The following is a 16922-nucleotide window of genomic DNA, read 5'->3' as shown; positions in this document are numbered from 1 at the left end:
AGAATGTGGCTGTTGTATAAAAAAATGAATTCATTGTACCATAGTTTTCTGTATGACCTTTTTATGAGCTATTCACTTTACGATTCATTTTTCATGATATTTTTTACATATTATACTATTTATCTTTTATGATTTGAATTTTATTTTACTTTTTTTAACAAACTATATCAATAATTCATGATATTTTGCTATATAATTCTCCTATATAATTATAGGGTTTTTGGATGATGAATCATTTTTTTCAAACTATACTATGCAGATTTTAAGATTTTTTTTAACCATGTACAAACATATTTTTCAATCTGCTATGTTAAGTATTTATTTTTTACACATTAGACGGTGACTGTTTAAATAACTCTTTACTACTCCACTGTACTTTTTAATATAATCATCAATTACATTTATTTTGTATATGTGAACCATGTGTCCATGTCTTGTCTGGCAGGTTCTTGGCAGGTAAAACTCACACAGGGCATCTTTCTGCAGTGACATATAGGGACAAAATCCCAATCCTATTACAGCCAGTTAGCTGCCAGCTGGTCAAGCCTCAGAGCGATGGGTTTGACCTTCTTGTGAGAGCAAACAAGTGGAGACAACACCTCTGACCAGCACCAGAACGCCATCGCTTCAATGATCAAAATCCATGAATTAGGGTTTTGCACTATGCCATTAAAATCCAGTTTTTATGTTAAAACAGTACGCCTACTTTTCTTTCACTATGCATTTGCTATGTGTGCAGAAGTTCTGCATAACATTGTATATTATATTATACATATACAGTATATTGATTGTCCAGAGCTCAGGAGAATTCCCACAATGAAACCAGCAGAGCAGCTTTAAATACGTTTTGACATCCAGAAAATCTATCCTCAATCGACCTTTCACAAGAAACTTAAAGCAGAGGAAATTACACCACAGAACAAGGTATAACGTAATATTTAGTCTTTTTTATAAGAAGTATTCTTGACATGGAAAGGAATGTGGACAGCCCCCGTCGGCCCTGACCGATGTCTCCTTTGAAGATGATTACAGCACAATAAAGATTTAATGATCTTACACAATCTTTAAGGAGCTTAAAATGCCTGTAAAGGTATGGTTTTATTTTATCCATAATCCGTGAAAGTTACTTTCATTAGTAGGAAGAGTGGGCTAACATGAGGGGTTTTGTATTCATTTTATTCTTGTCTCTTTACATGTCTCAATAAATTTAAGCATTCGGGCATATTCAACCTTTTCCTGTATGAACTTCAATATCATAGCATATACTCGGGGATCTTTTCAGTCTAAAGTTGGCTTTCATCGTGTAAATTGTTGGATGAGAGCAAAGAAAAGATGGAGAAGAGGGATTGTTGTGTTGTTTAATTAATGTGCACAGCCCAGTTTAAGTCAAATTAAATCAATTCAATTCAATTGAATTATTACTCCAGAGCTTTCACCCACAGGCTTCATCAGCCACATTAAATAAGGTTGATTAAGCTAAAAAAAATGGGGATCCTATTAAAATGTTCTGACAAATTCTATAATTAATGAAGTATAAGGGGTAAACATGGAAGCTTTCGCCAAATCTGTCCCTTTAATGTCCCACCGTGGTAAGACTGGCATCCTCTTTTACCTGAGGCCGTGCCTGCAGGTGAAGGATTAAGAGCTTAATGGTGTCGTGTTCTGTATTTGTCACAAGTGAATGATCTCAGGGCTTCTCTGATCTTACATCACATGCTGAAGAGGGTGTGTATCAGTTGCGTCAGGCACATGTTTGTTTACAAATAGATTGTAAATCCGTCCCAAGCTTTATTACTTCATTAGGACCGGCGCCTGGTAAACATCATGTCATATTTGGAAATTGCTGCTCTTAAGTCTCTACGTGACTTAGACTGCTCGGAAGACTAAAAGCACGATACAAGTACACAAATACAGCACTGATAAATAATAGTGAGACCATTGTTTTTTCTTCTACAACAATTAAACACGACTGTGTGATCATGTTGATGTTGTAGCTGGTACATGTGTACAGTCATTAGATATGATGCAGTATTATACGAATTATCTAAGCATATCACGTCGTTTCGAGGAAAAAAAGATGAAATGTAGTGAGGCAGAAATGCTAAATAATCACAAAAACACAGTGAAAACAAACAACGTTGTTTCATACCTGCACTTATTTTTGATACCCAATAGATATGTGATTTCTTTTACTGTACTACGATACAATGGCTGATCTGATGGCAGTTGTGTCAGACAGAAGATCCACTCACACGTTGGGAGATGGGCAGTGACCCCAGGTGCACATGTCCTGTATTTATATCTCCATCTGCTTCTTCTCGTCTGTTGGAGGCTGAGCCGGTCCAGAGGAGAACGGAGCCGAGCTGGCACACACCATCTGATGGGATTAGCCACTTGGAGGACTTTAAAAGGGACCGTCGGACAGAGGGAGAAAACCCGCAAGTGGGAACCAAGCGAAGATCATCAGGCAGCATCAGAAAAGCACTTTAAGACTCCGACAGAAGGTGAGTAGTACAGCTTTGATAAAAACGTCATTTCGCAGAAGAAAAGGACGACAGACGGAGGGACGACTTTAAAGCTTTTTTCTGCAGTGTTATGGCCGAGATGAGACCTGAGACTTTGCCTGGGACTTCAGGAGGAACATGTCTTAGTGTCGGCCTCCTCGTTGGTAGACTTCTGCCGGCAGGCACCGCTCATTTTCTTTATAATGTCCTCTTTTTGATCGGATGGGCTTGGGTGAACCCAGAGCAGCTCAGAGCGCTGGTTGCACTTTCTTCATCGAGGCTTCGCGCTCTGATGTCACGTCCCAACGTTGACACGCTTGATTTTCAGATCAACGGCGTTCGTTATTTTTTTTCTTCTTCAGTAAACGCTCCAAATGGCAGACGTTGCAGTTCCCGCCGACAGGAAGGCACCTCCCAAGTTCAAGCAGAGGACTGCTCGTACTTTCAAGAGCAAGGCGCCTAAACCCGGACAGAAGGGGTGAGGTGGAATCTGATGGATCACGCAGAACGCCCTCGAGTATTTTACTCCATGTGTGGGTAGGGCGCAGGTCGTACTGATCAGAGCTTTCTTTTTGTCTCATGCACTCAGATTCGGAGACGACATCCCCGGCATGGAGGGTCTGGGCACGGACATCACCGTGGTCTGTCCCTGGGAGGCCTTCGGGGACATGGAGCTCAGCGACCTGGCCAAATACGGCATCGTTTAGCCCTCCGCCTTTGACTCGCGTCGCCCCTCGCGTACACCGTCTCGCCAGGAATAAAAGTAGCTGAAGCGGTTGGCGAGAGAGGAGGCAGATGTTGATTAGTAAAAGGTTTGACCTGGGAAAAAAAAAAAGAGATCCTGTAGTTTCCATATGTCTCACGTACTTTATCTTCCCCTGCCTTTACACCGGTTCCACAGCCCTAAACTCCCCACAGGAGTAAAGACAATAATGAAATAGAGTATATTTTGTGATGTGAAAGAGGAGTTTCTGTTGTTCTGATATCACGGTAATGTTTTGCTCTCCATATTTCCTAAAAGCTGCTGATTATTTGTTCTCCGCAGCGTGTATTTTCACGCTACATTCCATAATTCACTTCACTCTTCAGTAAAATGGACATTGTCGGTAAAAAAGAACAATTCCACAATAAAAGCTAATATCTTTCGTAGAACACCTGCCTTTGTGTCCTGCCTGTTATTATTATTAATAATACCACATTCTAACCTGAAAGAATTTCAACATTTCACACTCACCTTGCTAAAAAATGTTAGCATATTAAAGGGTATTTACAATAAAGGATTTGGACAATTTGTTGTAGTGTAAAACACATTATTAGACAAAAGTCATTTTCCTCGCTGATCATAGAATAAAATATACACCGTCTTAGTTCAATCACCAACTGGTGTAAGAAAGCAAAAGAATAAATGAGTAGGACACCTATGAATAGAGGAAAAGCAGATCGATTGCATATCGGTCTGTGACGTTACGCACCAGCATCCAACTAGAAGACGAAGTACTCGTCTCTCTCTCTCTCTCTCTCTCTCTCTCTCTCATCATCGTTTGGTTTGTCCATTCTGGGTACTATAGAAATATGGCGGCCCCCTCATGGAAGGATGTGCGGCCGATGCTTAACAAAAAGAAACAATTCTTATTGTCACACGTTCTTTGAAATCATGGTGTTTGATTGAATATTATATATTGCCAGCAATAACTCTCACTATATCCTCATTTCTGTTGGTGGCAATATCTGTCTGTGTGTGTGTGTGTTTGACTGTGTGTGTGTGTGTGTGGCGGTCCTCCAGATAACAATGTGCGTTCGTGTCACTGCACCAATCAGCTTTGTGAGCCTTTAAACAGTGAGAAGGCAAAGGGAGAGTGCCTTGTGTAATTTGCTTTAAATATAGCAATCATCACTTCAAAACCTTTGGCCACTTCATTACCAGGAACCTTGGGAGATTAAGCAGGGCGGGGGGGTGGAGGGAGGGTGGGGGTGGGGGGGCGGCTCTGTGGGTGAACACAGAGGAGAAACAATTACTTCTAGCAGGGCTTCTCATCATGGAGGTCTTCTGTTGAATTCACCGCGGTGATTGACGTACCAGATTAGTAATCAGCAAAAATATGACTTAATGAAACGAGGTACTCGGGGGATTTGGAGGAAGAAATCAAAGAGACTGGTTTCTGAAAACCTCAGAAGATAAAACAAGATGTATCCACACGATATAAAATGTATATGGTTTAACAATTTAGGTGAACTTTCATATGTGACGACGTCTAATCAAAAGCTTCCTGTATAGAGCAGTGATCCTGACCCTCTTTGGAGGGGGGTCCCTTTAGCGGTGGAGCGCTACTTGAACTCATGTGTACCCCACATTGCTCTGTCCTCTCTCTGTGTGCAAAACCCTGACAGCCGATTGGTGCAGGAGGGATTCAGAGACAAAAAGGGACGGAGCCAAATGTCTCAGGGCCGCTGACTGGGAACGTGGCGGGGGGGGGGGTCGAATCATCTGGTTAAATTGTTTGTTACTTCTTTCCAGAAGGAAGTGGTTGCTGTGATAGCAGATATGGTGATGTTGGCATGTGGTGTCTGTGTGGACAGTAAGAATCCATCTCTGTCAAACCTCTCCTCTTCTATGTCCCCGCGGGGACAAATTAAAGACTTGCTGTACTCACAGGGAATTAGCAGCTGTGGTTGCCACGGCAACAACAATTTAATTTAATCTTCTTCTCATCTTCTTATGATGTTGAAGCCAGAATCATTTTTAGAATTTGAATGAATACCATAATATTTTAGTGATAAGCAAGTGCTGCAGTAAGTCTGTTGTTCAGAGCAGATTATTCTATTTATTACTCTGAAGTACAAACAGGGAAAAATGCACAATTACAAATGTCGCTTTTGGACATTGTGTTAAAGGTAAAACCGTTTTTAATGTGAGAGCGGCACGTGGTGTTAATAATAACACAGATACGCTTCTATGGAAAACATTAACATTTATTGTGTTAACGGGATCATTCATTTTACAGAACATAATTCAGTTATTTCCCAAAGGAGTTGAAATAATTACAGATTCATCATGAAAATATATTTTTAGCTCATAAACAAAATAAACACTTGCACGTTGAATCCGCAGTTTTGATGGGACGAGGGTGCAAGAGGACAGAAAAGGCATCACTTCGATATCACAATAACGGATATCAAACCCACTTTTACATATTTCAACAAATCTACTCCATGCAATTCATTTGATTTCTTTTCAGGGTTTAGGGCTGCAGCTGCTGACCTGGTTTTGAGGACGGCGTAGAATTGGTGGAAAGGCAAGGGAAGATACAGTGCATGAGAGAGAGAGAGAGGCTGGATCTCTTTGTTCCTCACCATTAAATAAGCAGTATGTGCGTCCTCATTAGAGCACTAGTTCAAGATTTGTACACAGTCACAGGTTACATGAAGGGACAGTTGTGGCAACACAGGTAAAAGGCGGAGGGCTAAACGATGCCGTATTTGGCCAGGTCGCTGAGCTCCATGTCCCCGAAGGCCTCCCAGGGACAGACCACGGTGATGTCCGTGCCCAGACCCTCCATGCCGGGGATGTCGTCTCCGAATCTGAGTGCATGAGACAAAAAGAAAGCTCTGATCAGTATAAACTGAGAGAAGTGGTGTTTGAAATGAAAGTAAAGGACTAAGATGGCAAAGGACGGTAATGCCTGTATGTTTTGTGTGTGTGTGTGTGTGTGCGTGCTAAATCCATCTCACCCCTTCTGGCCGGGTTTAGGCGCCTTGCTCTTGAAGGTACGCATGGCCCTCTGCTTGAACTTGGGAGGTCCCTTCTTGTCCGCAGGGTTCCCTTCGTCTGACATCTACTGAAAAGGTAAAATAACAAAAAGTCAGTTCAGTTTCCAGTTTGCCACTGCTTTGAATTACATTTAAAGGAGGACTAATGCCCTACACCTATTTTCATTCGATTTTTGTTTCAATTTTGGGGAATTCAATATCTCGCCTCAATGCCTTTTTGTAGTGTTAAGCACAGCCCTTTGAATGGCCAAGTTGTTGAAGGGTAACAAAATAATCATGCTTTGCGTCAGCCAACAATGTGCCCTCAATAGATGTGTCATTGGAGTCAAATCAAGACAAAAAAATGAGAGTATTATGAATAAACAGAGACTGGGCTTCTAGCAGCACCAACAAAGCTGCACAAAACTATTTGTTGTAAAGTCTACTCCGTCACAATCTCAGATGTCATTCCAGCTTCTTCTCAGCCATAATACTGGTGAAAAAAAGACACGAAGTCCTCCCTCCGTCTGTCCTTTTCTTCTGTGTAATTACATTTCATCAAAGCCGCACAAGAGCTGAGGAAATTGCAGTTTCAACTCACCTTCTGTTGGAGTTTCGAAGTGTTTTTCTGATGCTGTCTGATGATCTTCGCTTGGTTCTCACTTGTGGTTTTGTCTCTCTGTCCAAGTTTCCCTTTTAAAGTCCTCCAAGTGGCTAATCCCATCAGATGGTGTGTGCCATTGTGCCCTGCGCCAACTCTCTGTTCTCCTCTGGACCGGCTCAGCCTCCAAGATGCGAGATAAAGCACATCGAGATATAAATACAGGACATGTGCACCTGGAGTCACTGCCCATCTCCCAGCGTGTGAATTTAAGTCATGTATTATTATTATTACAGTTCAGGACTGTTACTCACCGCCCCCAATGAACTGTACCTCTATTTGATACTCAAATACTTCAGTTCCTACGATTAAACAGAGGGACATTGAACTGAACATTTTGGTCATTTTAATAAAAATAACATCCGGCTTAAACCATGTCTTTTGTTTTTACTATACATCTATAAAAAGGTAAGGCCTTCTCCAACTATTTAGTGATAAAAGGCTACAAAGAATGTTAAATGTCAGAAATATTTTAAGGTAAATGTGCAAAAATATAGGACCTCAATAACAAAAAGAAGAGAACCAGGGGATGCTCTAAAGTTTTTGTACATTTGTGCATTTGAGAGGTCCCTTCCCTTAAATGTTCTTGTATGTAGCATATCACTGTCAATACTGGAATGTAACAAAGTACAATTTGATCATTTTTGTACTTTACTCAGGCAACTACACCATTGAAATGCTCTCATATATAATATGAAGTGACCATTGAAAACAGGATTTCCAAACATCACATTAATCTCGCTGTAGTATTGTAAACACACAGAGCCCTGCAGTAATTGTAAAAAGACATGAAAGGGTCGTCAAACATGAGACACTCCATGATTATGTTAAAGCATCCCATTTCCCCCCCCTAAATCTTCCATATTTTTATTATTTGACACAGAAAATATCGAGTTGTTTTTCTAGCCTCAGCGCCTTCTATTTTTCAATAGTGTTATAGTTTAACGCTATAGGTTACCCTAAAAAAGGATAGTACACAACTACTATACACACAAGCACCTTGTTGATAAGCAGATTACGAGTGAGATGCGAGATAAAGCTCTGGAACGGCAAAAAAGAAAATATGTATATAATTATATAATATGTAATTATTAAGACATCGGCCTGAAGCAAAGTAAAACGGTTGAATTGAACAGTTGGTGATTGTAAAGGTGATGCAGAGTGTCCGATTGGAGTGGAGTACACATACCATGGATCGGATCTTGTAATGGTAGAACCCCAAAAATGTTATTTTTTTAGACAAAGGAATATCTATAATTGGGATGTGCTGTTGTTGTGGATCACTTTTGGAAAAAAGCCTGGAAAACGTCCCCGAGAGGCCACAACCTTTTTTATAAAAATGATAAACCCAGAATATTTAAAGTAAGTAAAAGTAAATAAATGTACTTAAATATTGAGGATATTGCACTTTGCATCCTTTGTTCCATACATCCTCATTTCATCCTTCTGTAAGATAATTCTAACAGCAAAATGGACTTTTCTTTAGTCGTTAATCTTTACATTATCAACCCCTCAGGTACTTTGAGTCACTACGAGTTGGCGACATCAAAGTGGTACAGAAATTCAGATTTTGATGTTTTTGGACTGTATAACTGAAAACAAAATCTAACTTCGTCATCGATGGCTGATTTAAATCCTCAGCGTTACGAAACTGAATTAAGAATTTGGGCGGGAAGTCTAAGAACCAACTGGTTAACTGAGACTCTGGCAGATCGGCAAAAATCCCACAAAAAAAAAGACGCCATCAAAGAGGCCGAAGAACATTTCTGGTAAAGTCCAGCACTGCTGAGCTTTCCAGTAAGATACGACTGACAAGGTCGCACAAAGTTGTGTTGTTCTGTCAGGTGACGCTGTCCTCAGCCTCAGACCTTATTATTCACGACACACTGCGTGTTGACTTCAAAGCAGGCTTCAGGTGAACCTGGTGATGTCCTGACCTCACTATGTATTACCGTAATGTCATCGTTGCCAAGGTGTAAAAATACACAAAGCTCTTTGTGGAACAGGGTTGTTAGGAGCTTTGTGGCAGCTTTATTGAATGCGTTGACCCTAACCTGAGGATAGAACCTCATCGGAGCAGCAGGGCTTGGAGGAGGAGGAGGGGCAGATTGAGACAACATTAAAAAGAAGAGAGGCCTGCCCAAATACGGGATCGTCTGAAAAAAAAAAAAACCTGCAGCGTTTTTCCGTGGTCCTCCCATCTCGCCTCGCTCTCCTCCTTCACCCACCCAAACACCTGACCAGATGTTGCGTAAGGGCTACGCTTTGGAAACCTGCTCAGATTTTGATCCCCAAAACATGCACTAAAAAAAAAAAATGGGGCAAAATTAGAAAATATCATTTAATTAGTTACACATCAAATTGTATATTTATTTTTTTATATATTCACATATATACATAAACACACTTCATTGAGGTGTCTATGCTTCAATCAATAGCTCCAAACTTCCACCGTACGCCCCTCTGACTGGTGGAGAGACGATGGACGCCGTTGGGTTTGAGAGTAGATCAGCAATTAACCTTTGCTCTTTTTCTCCTTTTCTACACCTTGACCCCCCTCCCAGTTAGAACCATACCTTTTTAATGTAGTTTTATTAACAAATGTGAATAAGTGCATACCATCAAGAACTGTCAATATTTTCTCCAGAGAAATGTTGGCGTATTGGTGTGAACTTGATGGGAATTTCCAAAAAGAAATAACACAAATGTTATAATATGGGCCTGGTGTCTGCTAACCAACGTCTAAACCCATCCACAGTCTGACAGACTGAAATATCTCCACTAGCCAACAGGATGGAGGACTCCTGGCTCCCAGATGGTGTGAATGCAGACCGATCTAGCTGTGCTCCAACAGCCTTTTCCATTTCCACAATAAAACCAAAGACATTATGTGGCTATTAGCTAAATGTAGCACGCCAACGTTGGGATGTAACCATTGAGCTGCTGAACATCGGCATGCCGACACGCTGACAATAACAAACTGCATCCCTTGCATTGTATGAGTGTCCAGATTTCTGAAATGAAACTGGGGACATTTCCATTTGTGGGCTGAACTCTGTAAAGTCAAGATGCAGATGTGGGGCCGTACTCCTCGCTGGGCTCGGCTGGTCTTGATTTGCATCGTTCCGCTCACATGTTCAGGAATTAGTCCCCTCGGTGGATTCGACCTGCCCCTCATCAAACAGACAAATTAAGCTTACAACGAGACGGATTTCTCACACTGCAGACTGCAAATGAACGCTGGTGTGGCTTCGGATCTGGAGTTTATTCGCTATAAGACTTTTTGCATGTAAGAAAGAGACGTCGCAAAATGTTGTTGGACTTCCGTAGACACACCACGACTTAGAACTACTTTTCTGTTGCCAGGTTACCGGATCTGCTGAAAAGACGAGCGGTTTTGTGCGTTTCCACGGTGATCCAGCAGAGTCCTGCTGCAGGTTTAATGCATACGAAGTGGGGGATCATTACTAAGACTTAAATGAGTGAGTAGCCGTCACCTTCTGAGTGTAAAGTAATCCAAAAAAACGACAAAAGAATATGATCATCCATTTTACTAAATAAATAGAAGACCAAAAGAAAACAACCTGAAAGCGAGATCACAACAAAACATTTTTATATAAAACATTTTATATGGACATTCAATAACTAAAAAACATAATGGCAGTCAGGGGGGGATATAGACATGATAGAGGGGGGAGGACAGTTCATTGAGGAAACCATAGCAACTGTGAAGAATGGCCACATAGTCTACTATAATACAGTGGCAAGAAAACCAAGACAGGAGAAATGAAGCTGCCACGTGTTGTTTTGTTTTGTTTGCACTGTGCTCTTTGTTGTGTTGACTAGCTTCAAACAGCTAGCTGCCCGTCGTTTCCCCGCAGACTCTAGTGGTGAAGAACAAGGCAACCGGGCTCGGCTGCTCGGGAGTCAAAATATGAAAGACACGAGATTCATGCAAAAAGTTCTCAAACTTGACGAGTATCGCTCATGCTGGTTTGTCCATGCCGCCAGTGGCTTCATTAGTCCGTCTGTGTGTACTGTGTGGACTGTAAGTTAGCATCTTTGGCTAGTTTTTTTTTTTTTTTTTTTTTTGTTGTTGTCCAGAACCCATTCTGTTGTGATTTGGAGACATGATAAAATGATAAGTGTTATGAGAAAATCTACCAGCAGCACATTTAATAGAGAAAAAAATAAAAATCGTATTGGACATGGAAAATAAAACTGTATATTTTAAAGTCGTCAATACGTTAGAGGAAAAAAAATACTAGGCATATATATATATATATATATATATATATATATATTAGAGAGAGAGAGAGAGAGAGAGAGATCTCATTTAACACACAACTTAGATCATATCCCACAATGACATTTTGTTTTTCCACCATGTTGGAATATCAACCTGATCATGAATGCGTGATAACACGACAACCCCAAAACAAAACAAAGTGTAGCTTGGATTGACTGAATATTTCACCAAGAGGACTGGGTTTGGTAGTGTTACATGCATACCTCTAGTTTGTACCTTCTCAGATACGCTCTTGGCTCAAGAACTTTATTCCAAAGCAAAAGAAAATAACAAAAAACTTAATTGAATTTGCACCTTACTGGAGAAGGAACAACACTTAAGAGATATTTATATATATATATATATATATATTAAAAAAAAGACATACAAAGTGAAAAATAAGTAAATAAAGACAGCCATATCATTATAATAATAACAAAGATAATATATTTATACATACGGCAGAAAAATGTGCTTTCTACAAATCTTTGGAACAAAAACAAAAGCAAAATAAAAGCCACGTTTTGGAAATATAGAATACAACAGTATAGAAATATGCACAATAGTAATGTGTTTTGCATTTAAATATTTTTTATTAATTCCTCGCCAGAATCGCTCTCTTGCTCAGTAAAACGCTGCTGGCAGCATCTCGAACACATTTACCGACTAAAGTATGTTTCAGGAAGACTCATTCAATGTTGGACGTTGCTCTATAAAAGGTGGAGCATGAGGGGAAAATCCAAATAATAAATCTCTACATTAAAGGACCAACAAATACGTGAACCCCGGGGTTGCGGGTGGACGATGTCGTTTGGATCTAAATGCTAAAAATCAATTCAAGACGACACCGTTTTAGTGTGGGATCCCTCCGTAGTGTTTGAGTGGCCGTCGCACGCAGAACGCAGCGGAATCCTGTGCTTTAGAAAAATGATGTGAGACTATAGAAGCGTCTTATAGCTCATAAAGTGGAGTCTTTGAGATAGCGATGCTCGTTTTCTGATTTTAACCCCAGGGTTCACTGTTGGATCTACATGCCCCATAACAGCACTAGCTGCAGAGTCAAAAAAAATAATGGTTTTATAAGAATATGAATGAGAATAATTACAATAATAATAATAATAATAATTTGGTAACTTTTTTTCTCTAAGCTAATTTCTTTGCATATCATAACAATTTTAAGTTTAAAGGTTCACCATTTCCACATACTAAGAAAACTTGAGGTAAGGAACAGCTCTAATAACCCTCCCTCCCTCCAGCTTTCGGTCGTGATTCCTGCAGCGATATAAACCGTCACACGTCACCTCCTCCCAGCCGCCGCTCTGCAACAACACAACGACACACTCCCATCCTACCCGCCCACCTTGAGGTGGGATCATAAAAGTCCCATGGCCGGCTGTTTTCATGGTCGGTGACTCGTCGTTCTGGTTCAAAATGTTTTTGTTTTTTTTGTTGTTGTTTTTTTTTAAGCTTCCCTTTCCATGGGCCTTCCTGCTTCCTGCTTCTCCGACGTTTTGTAGACACGTTTGATTCCCTCCTTTTTTCCTTAAATGTTGAGTGCGTGCAGGCCACACAGCACCCAGCTCTTTCTTCTCACACACGGTTGACAGCTGTTTAAATGTTATCCACATACAGCCTTTGGAAGAACATCTGGGCCCCATCACGAGTCTTGTGCTGCTGAGTGCCGAGGGATTAAGAAGAGGGGACTATAATACAGCCGTGCAATAGGGAAGGTGGCCATCTTAAGTCTATTTTTTTTCTTCTTTTTTTTTTTTTTTTACTGTAAAGGCCATCCGTCAGTCTTTATTACAGCATTCCTCTATTTCTGTAGTAGCGTATATACGAAAACGTGGGACTGCTGTGGGGAAGGATCTGAAATATCTTTGTTGAGTCGACTCCACTGTTTAAAACTGGGTGCAGTCCACCTCCACGGCAACAGAGGGAGCTCTTTCAGAGAAATTCAATGGAAGAGAGGAGCTCCTGGGAAATGTAGTGTCTTTAATAAGGGGCAAATCTACTGTAGCCTCCCCTGTACAGTGTGGCCTGTGAAACAAATAAAGATAAACATCTAGTGAATAAAGTCCTTTGATTTGATTGATTTTCTAAGTTTCCTTTACTGTCAATAAATTCCATAAAAAAATCAAAACCAAACCCCAAAATATAATAGTATACACATATATATATATACACACACACACTTTTATAATTTGGGGTTATAGCGTTTCCCTCTGTGTCACAAACTTCCATTGTTATCCAAGAATTGAGACAAATGAGCCGCCGTGGGTGTTAACTCAATGACCACAAATATGGGCAAGGAAGTTGTATTTCAAAATCAATCCCACATAAAGCGTTCTATCTTAATGTTTTTAAGGGTTTAATGTTTATTTTGATGCTGGACTTCTACCTGGCCCCACATTACAGGGTTGTAGTTTATATGAACACAGCAATTTAGCCTAAAAACTCTTGACCAGTAAGTTGATTGTAATAAAACAGGTTCCCAAACAACATTCTCATTGGGATTTTTAATGAGCGGCTAAATACCTTTTTTAAAAGGAAATAAAATCAGTGTAACATGGCTCTTCCTCTGAATGTCTGACCGTGTGCGGGCTTCAAGGACTTACCATGGCTCCAACGCCGTAGGCGGCCGGGGCGAGCGCGGCGTGGTAAGGGTCTGCCGTGTAAACCCGTCCGTAGCTGCAGGAAAACAAAACACAAAAGCCATCAAACACGAGGTGTTGCATTAGGATTTAAACGGGTAGAAAAGGGGACCTGCCTCAAAGCACGAGGTGACTGATATGCAGTAACTCTCTAACTCTTGGCCCGCCAGAGGAGGCTTGGAAACGCGCTGCGCTCCACTCACCTGTCACTGTAAGCTGCCGCCGCAGCCGCCGCTGCCGCGGGAGTCGCTACCGCAGTCGGCTGGGCGTAACGATAGGCTGCATAGCCCCCCTGACATGAGGCAACGAGGTGGTGCCCAGCGCAGAAGAAAGATATGCGGTGAGGGGAGAAAGAAGGGTAAATTGATGTTAGAGGGGTTTGCTGTAGATCCTCTACACACGGACAGGACTAGTAGTTAATCTAAAAGGGGGTTACATTGTGAGCAAAAAAACTGCTGAGAAGAGAGCGAAAGATTAACAAGCAGACAGTCAGCAAAACTGGCTAATCTGGTGCAGTACGGCATTCACGAGGATGTAGCTCAGGCTCTGTGTGGGTCTCTCCCTCCATGACTAACCCGCACAATAACATGTGCGTCGCTGGTTGCAGCGTTACGGTGCATTATTTGTTCCTAGCTGTGCATTGGACATGGAGGGGGAGAGAGAGAGAGAGAGAGAGAGAGTTCATACCCATAACTGTGCCCCACCCCATTCCCCTACCAAAAACACACTGTTATAGAAAGGGGAAGAGGTGGCAAGATGGTTGTGTCATTATTTATGTTTGGATGAACAGCTGATAAACAGACACAGAAAAAAATTCAGGGGAAAGGAGACAGTCAGCCATTCAGATTAAAAAACACTGCCCGCGCACACACACACACGCACACACATTAACGCTCACGTGGCCAGCGACCAATCACTGACAGACATGACATGCTTTTCCCAAAATCAGAACGCACAGCGTATTAGGCCAAACATCCCTATTAAAACAAAACAAACACCGCTGCATTCTACCCTAAAGTCCCTGCATTCAGGACCACACAGCTGCTGCTGCTAGGGGAGGAAGGCTGGCCATGGGCAGAGGGAGGAGAGGAAGGGGATGGAAAGAAGATATAGTGAATAATAAAAAGGGAATAGGAAGGGGAAGGAGGGGCAAATGCCAGGTGACACTTGAAACGTAACAACAAAAAAAAGTTTTAATTATTATAAGGAAGAAAAGATGAACAGAGCAAGAAGAAGTAACAAAGAAAGGTTGTGGAGGGAGGAGAAATAGGGGGGAGGAAAATAGGAGGGATGGGGTGGGGGGGGTGGGGGGGGAGCCTTGTCGATATGTCTGCATGCCGACATTGATTCAGTTAGCATGCCACAGGTGAAACAGATAGGGAGATTCCTGGAAGGGGTCGGAATTAACTGCTGATAGAAGCTCTCCTACATCCCTCTGACCACTGACAAAATGTCTTATTTATGTTTGCATCCGGTTTGTATTTCTAATCATGGCAATGCTGCTTTCTAACCCATAATCCATATGTCTGTGGTAAAAGTATAACAAAACAAAGGGCATGTCCTAAAAAAAATGGTCGGCTTTAGTTTGTATCTCAGTTGTGGACAATTCTCATCACAGTTACTGATGTTTAAAGAACAACGTGTGATGGAAGTGTCAAATAACACAATAAAATGAGTCTAATGGTATGCCACAAGAACAAGACGAAAAGTCATAAATTGAGGGATGAATCTTAGAGTAGACGAGAAAAGTCCATCAGAGTGCAGATTTGGGTTAAAGATATTGACCAACTGTTCAAGTATTGACCTGCAATACTGAACCTGATTTCCCTTAGAAAAGGTAGACCCATCTCTCCTGCAGATCATTTGTAAATGGACGTTGTGTAGCACACTCTTCACAAAATCAGATTCCAACATCATTATTTTCTCCCCCTTCCGCAACTCCACCCATGTCAGAATCCAGTGAGTTAGTAGAAGAAGACAGAGGAGGCGTTTCAATCTCAGATGGTCAATAACGTCTAGCAGCACGCAGTCATTGGAGACGAGGAGGATGCACACTGGCTCTCACACAGAGTGTGTAAAACCCTACCTGGGGCAATCTGCCACTAATGTCCTGAAACACTAGTCTACAGAGAGAACAGAAACAGCTATTGTCAACCTGGTCACACACGCGCACACACAAACACACACTCATTATCACATTGGGACAAATGCAGAGAGACAAACCCGAGAGGAGTGTACCCATGAATGAGCTCCTGGGTGAAAGGGTGTGTGTGCTCCTACGGTTACACCTTTAAGCACCGCCGAAAGGGCATTTCATGGCAGATTGGACATTACAAGGAAACAAAAGAGACAAGTTTGTAATTCAAATGTTTAAAAAGTTAATTTACGATTGGGTCCAGGGGAACACCCATAAGGACACGTCTCTATGGGTTTGGTCCGTGCCTCGTCACACTTGAACACCCAGAGGGGGTGGCGGGGGGAAACACATAGGTGATGAGAGAGGCAGAAGAGGGGAGAGCGGCATACTTACATAGAGATCAGCTGCACCGTAAAAGCCATCCTGATAGGCCATCACACTGAGAGAGAGAGAGAGAGAGAGAGAGAGAGAGAGAGGAGTGTGGTGGAAAGTCCAAACAAACAAACAAAACAAAACAAAAAAAGGTGGTGTGATGCGCCACCATGTGGGCATCGCAGAAAATGGCAAACAAAGCGTGGTGATCGGGGGGGAGGTGAGAGAACGGTGCCAAACAGATTGTGAGAGAGAGAGAGAGAAAAAAGAAAGAAAGGTGAGATTATTACACACCGTGCAACATGCAAGACAAAATACCACCTCCTGTAAACAGCCGCAGGAACTTCTGAGTGATACTACTGTTACTCCCAACGGGAGCAAACACTACGGCTCGATGACTACACCGATGTAACACCACCCTCTGAGGTATTTCAGCTGGGCAAACCATCAATGTCAACATCTCAATCGATACATATCCAAACACGCAGAGTGCCCAATTATTAAGTAGTATTCTTAACGGAGTCGAGGCATGCATTTAAGACGACCCACATACTTTCTC

The 16922-nt window shown here is 41.7% G+C and overlaps 3 protein-coding genes across 11 annotated transcripts in view; 1 reads left to right on the top strand and 2 right to left on the bottom strand.

Moving 5' to 3' along the window:
• The first annotated feature begins 2345 nt into the window (after window positions 1–2345).
• Window positions 2346–3662, top strand: LOC119218275 (retinal cone rhodopsin-sensitive cGMP 3',5'-cyclic phosphodiesterase subunit gamma-like). Its single transcript, XM_037472569.2, has 3 exons — window positions 2346–2504; window positions 2867–2982; window positions 3094–3662. The coding sequence occupies exons 2-3, from the start codon at window positions 2879–2881 to the stop codon at window positions 3209–3211; spliced, it is 222 nt and encodes a 73-aa protein (XP_037328466.1). The 5' UTR covers window positions 2346–2504; window positions 2867–2878; the 3' UTR covers window positions 3212–3662.
• A 1830-nt stretch (window positions 3663–5492) lies between these two features.
• On the bottom strand, window positions 5493–7453 carry pde6hb (phosphodiesterase 6H, cGMP-specific, cone, gamma, paralog b). Of its 2 annotated transcripts, none has more exons than XM_037472612.2 (3): window positions 6853–7453; window positions 6234–6337; window positions 5493–6083 (listed from the first exon to the last, which is right to left on the bottom strand). In XM_037472612.2, the coding sequence occupies exons 1-3, from the start codon at window positions 6973–6975 to the stop codon at window positions 5966–5968; spliced, it is 345 nt and encodes a 114-aa protein (XP_037328509.1). In that variant the 5' UTR covers window positions 6976–7453; the 3' UTR covers window positions 5493–5965. The 2 variants fall into 2 exon arrangements, with proteins under 2 accessions (XP_037328509.1, XP_037328510.1); XM_037472613.2 differs by having other exon boundaries at window positions 6234–6340; window positions 6853–6966.
• A 3055-nt stretch (window positions 7454–10508) lies between these two features.
• rbfox2 (RNA binding fox-1 homolog 2) overlaps window positions 10509–16922 on the bottom strand; it is a 32963-nt gene continuing 26549 nt past the window's right edge. For 7 of the 8 annotated variants that reach the window (XM_037471002.2, XM_037470998.2, XM_037471000.2 and 4 more), the window contains 4 exons: window positions 16385–16430; window positions 14058–14146; window positions 13819–13891; window positions 10509–13240 (listed from right to left, as the gene is read on the bottom strand). In XM_037471002.2, coding sequence (XP_037326899.1) covers window positions 13196–13240; window positions 13819–13891; window positions 14058–14146; window positions 16385–16430 — 253 coding nt within the window. In that variant the 3' untranslated portion in view covers window positions 10509–13195. Of the gene's footprint in view, window positions 13241–13818; window positions 13892–14057; window positions 14147–15940; window positions 15978–16384; window positions 16431–16922 lie in introns of those variants that run through there. The other variant, XR_005120270.2, reaches the window with a different exon arrangement.

The sequence above is a fragment of the Pungitius pungitius genome, chromosome 9 (genome assembly GCF_949316345.1).
Source record: "Pungitius pungitius chromosome 9, fPunPun2.1, whole genome shotgun sequence".
Taxonomy (NCBI): Eukaryota; Metazoa; Chordata; class Actinopteri; order Perciformes; family Gasterosteidae; genus Pungitius; species Pungitius pungitius.
The sequence above is the reverse complement of the archived record's forward strand: the minus strand, read 5'-3'. Positions and strand labels throughout refer to the sequence as shown.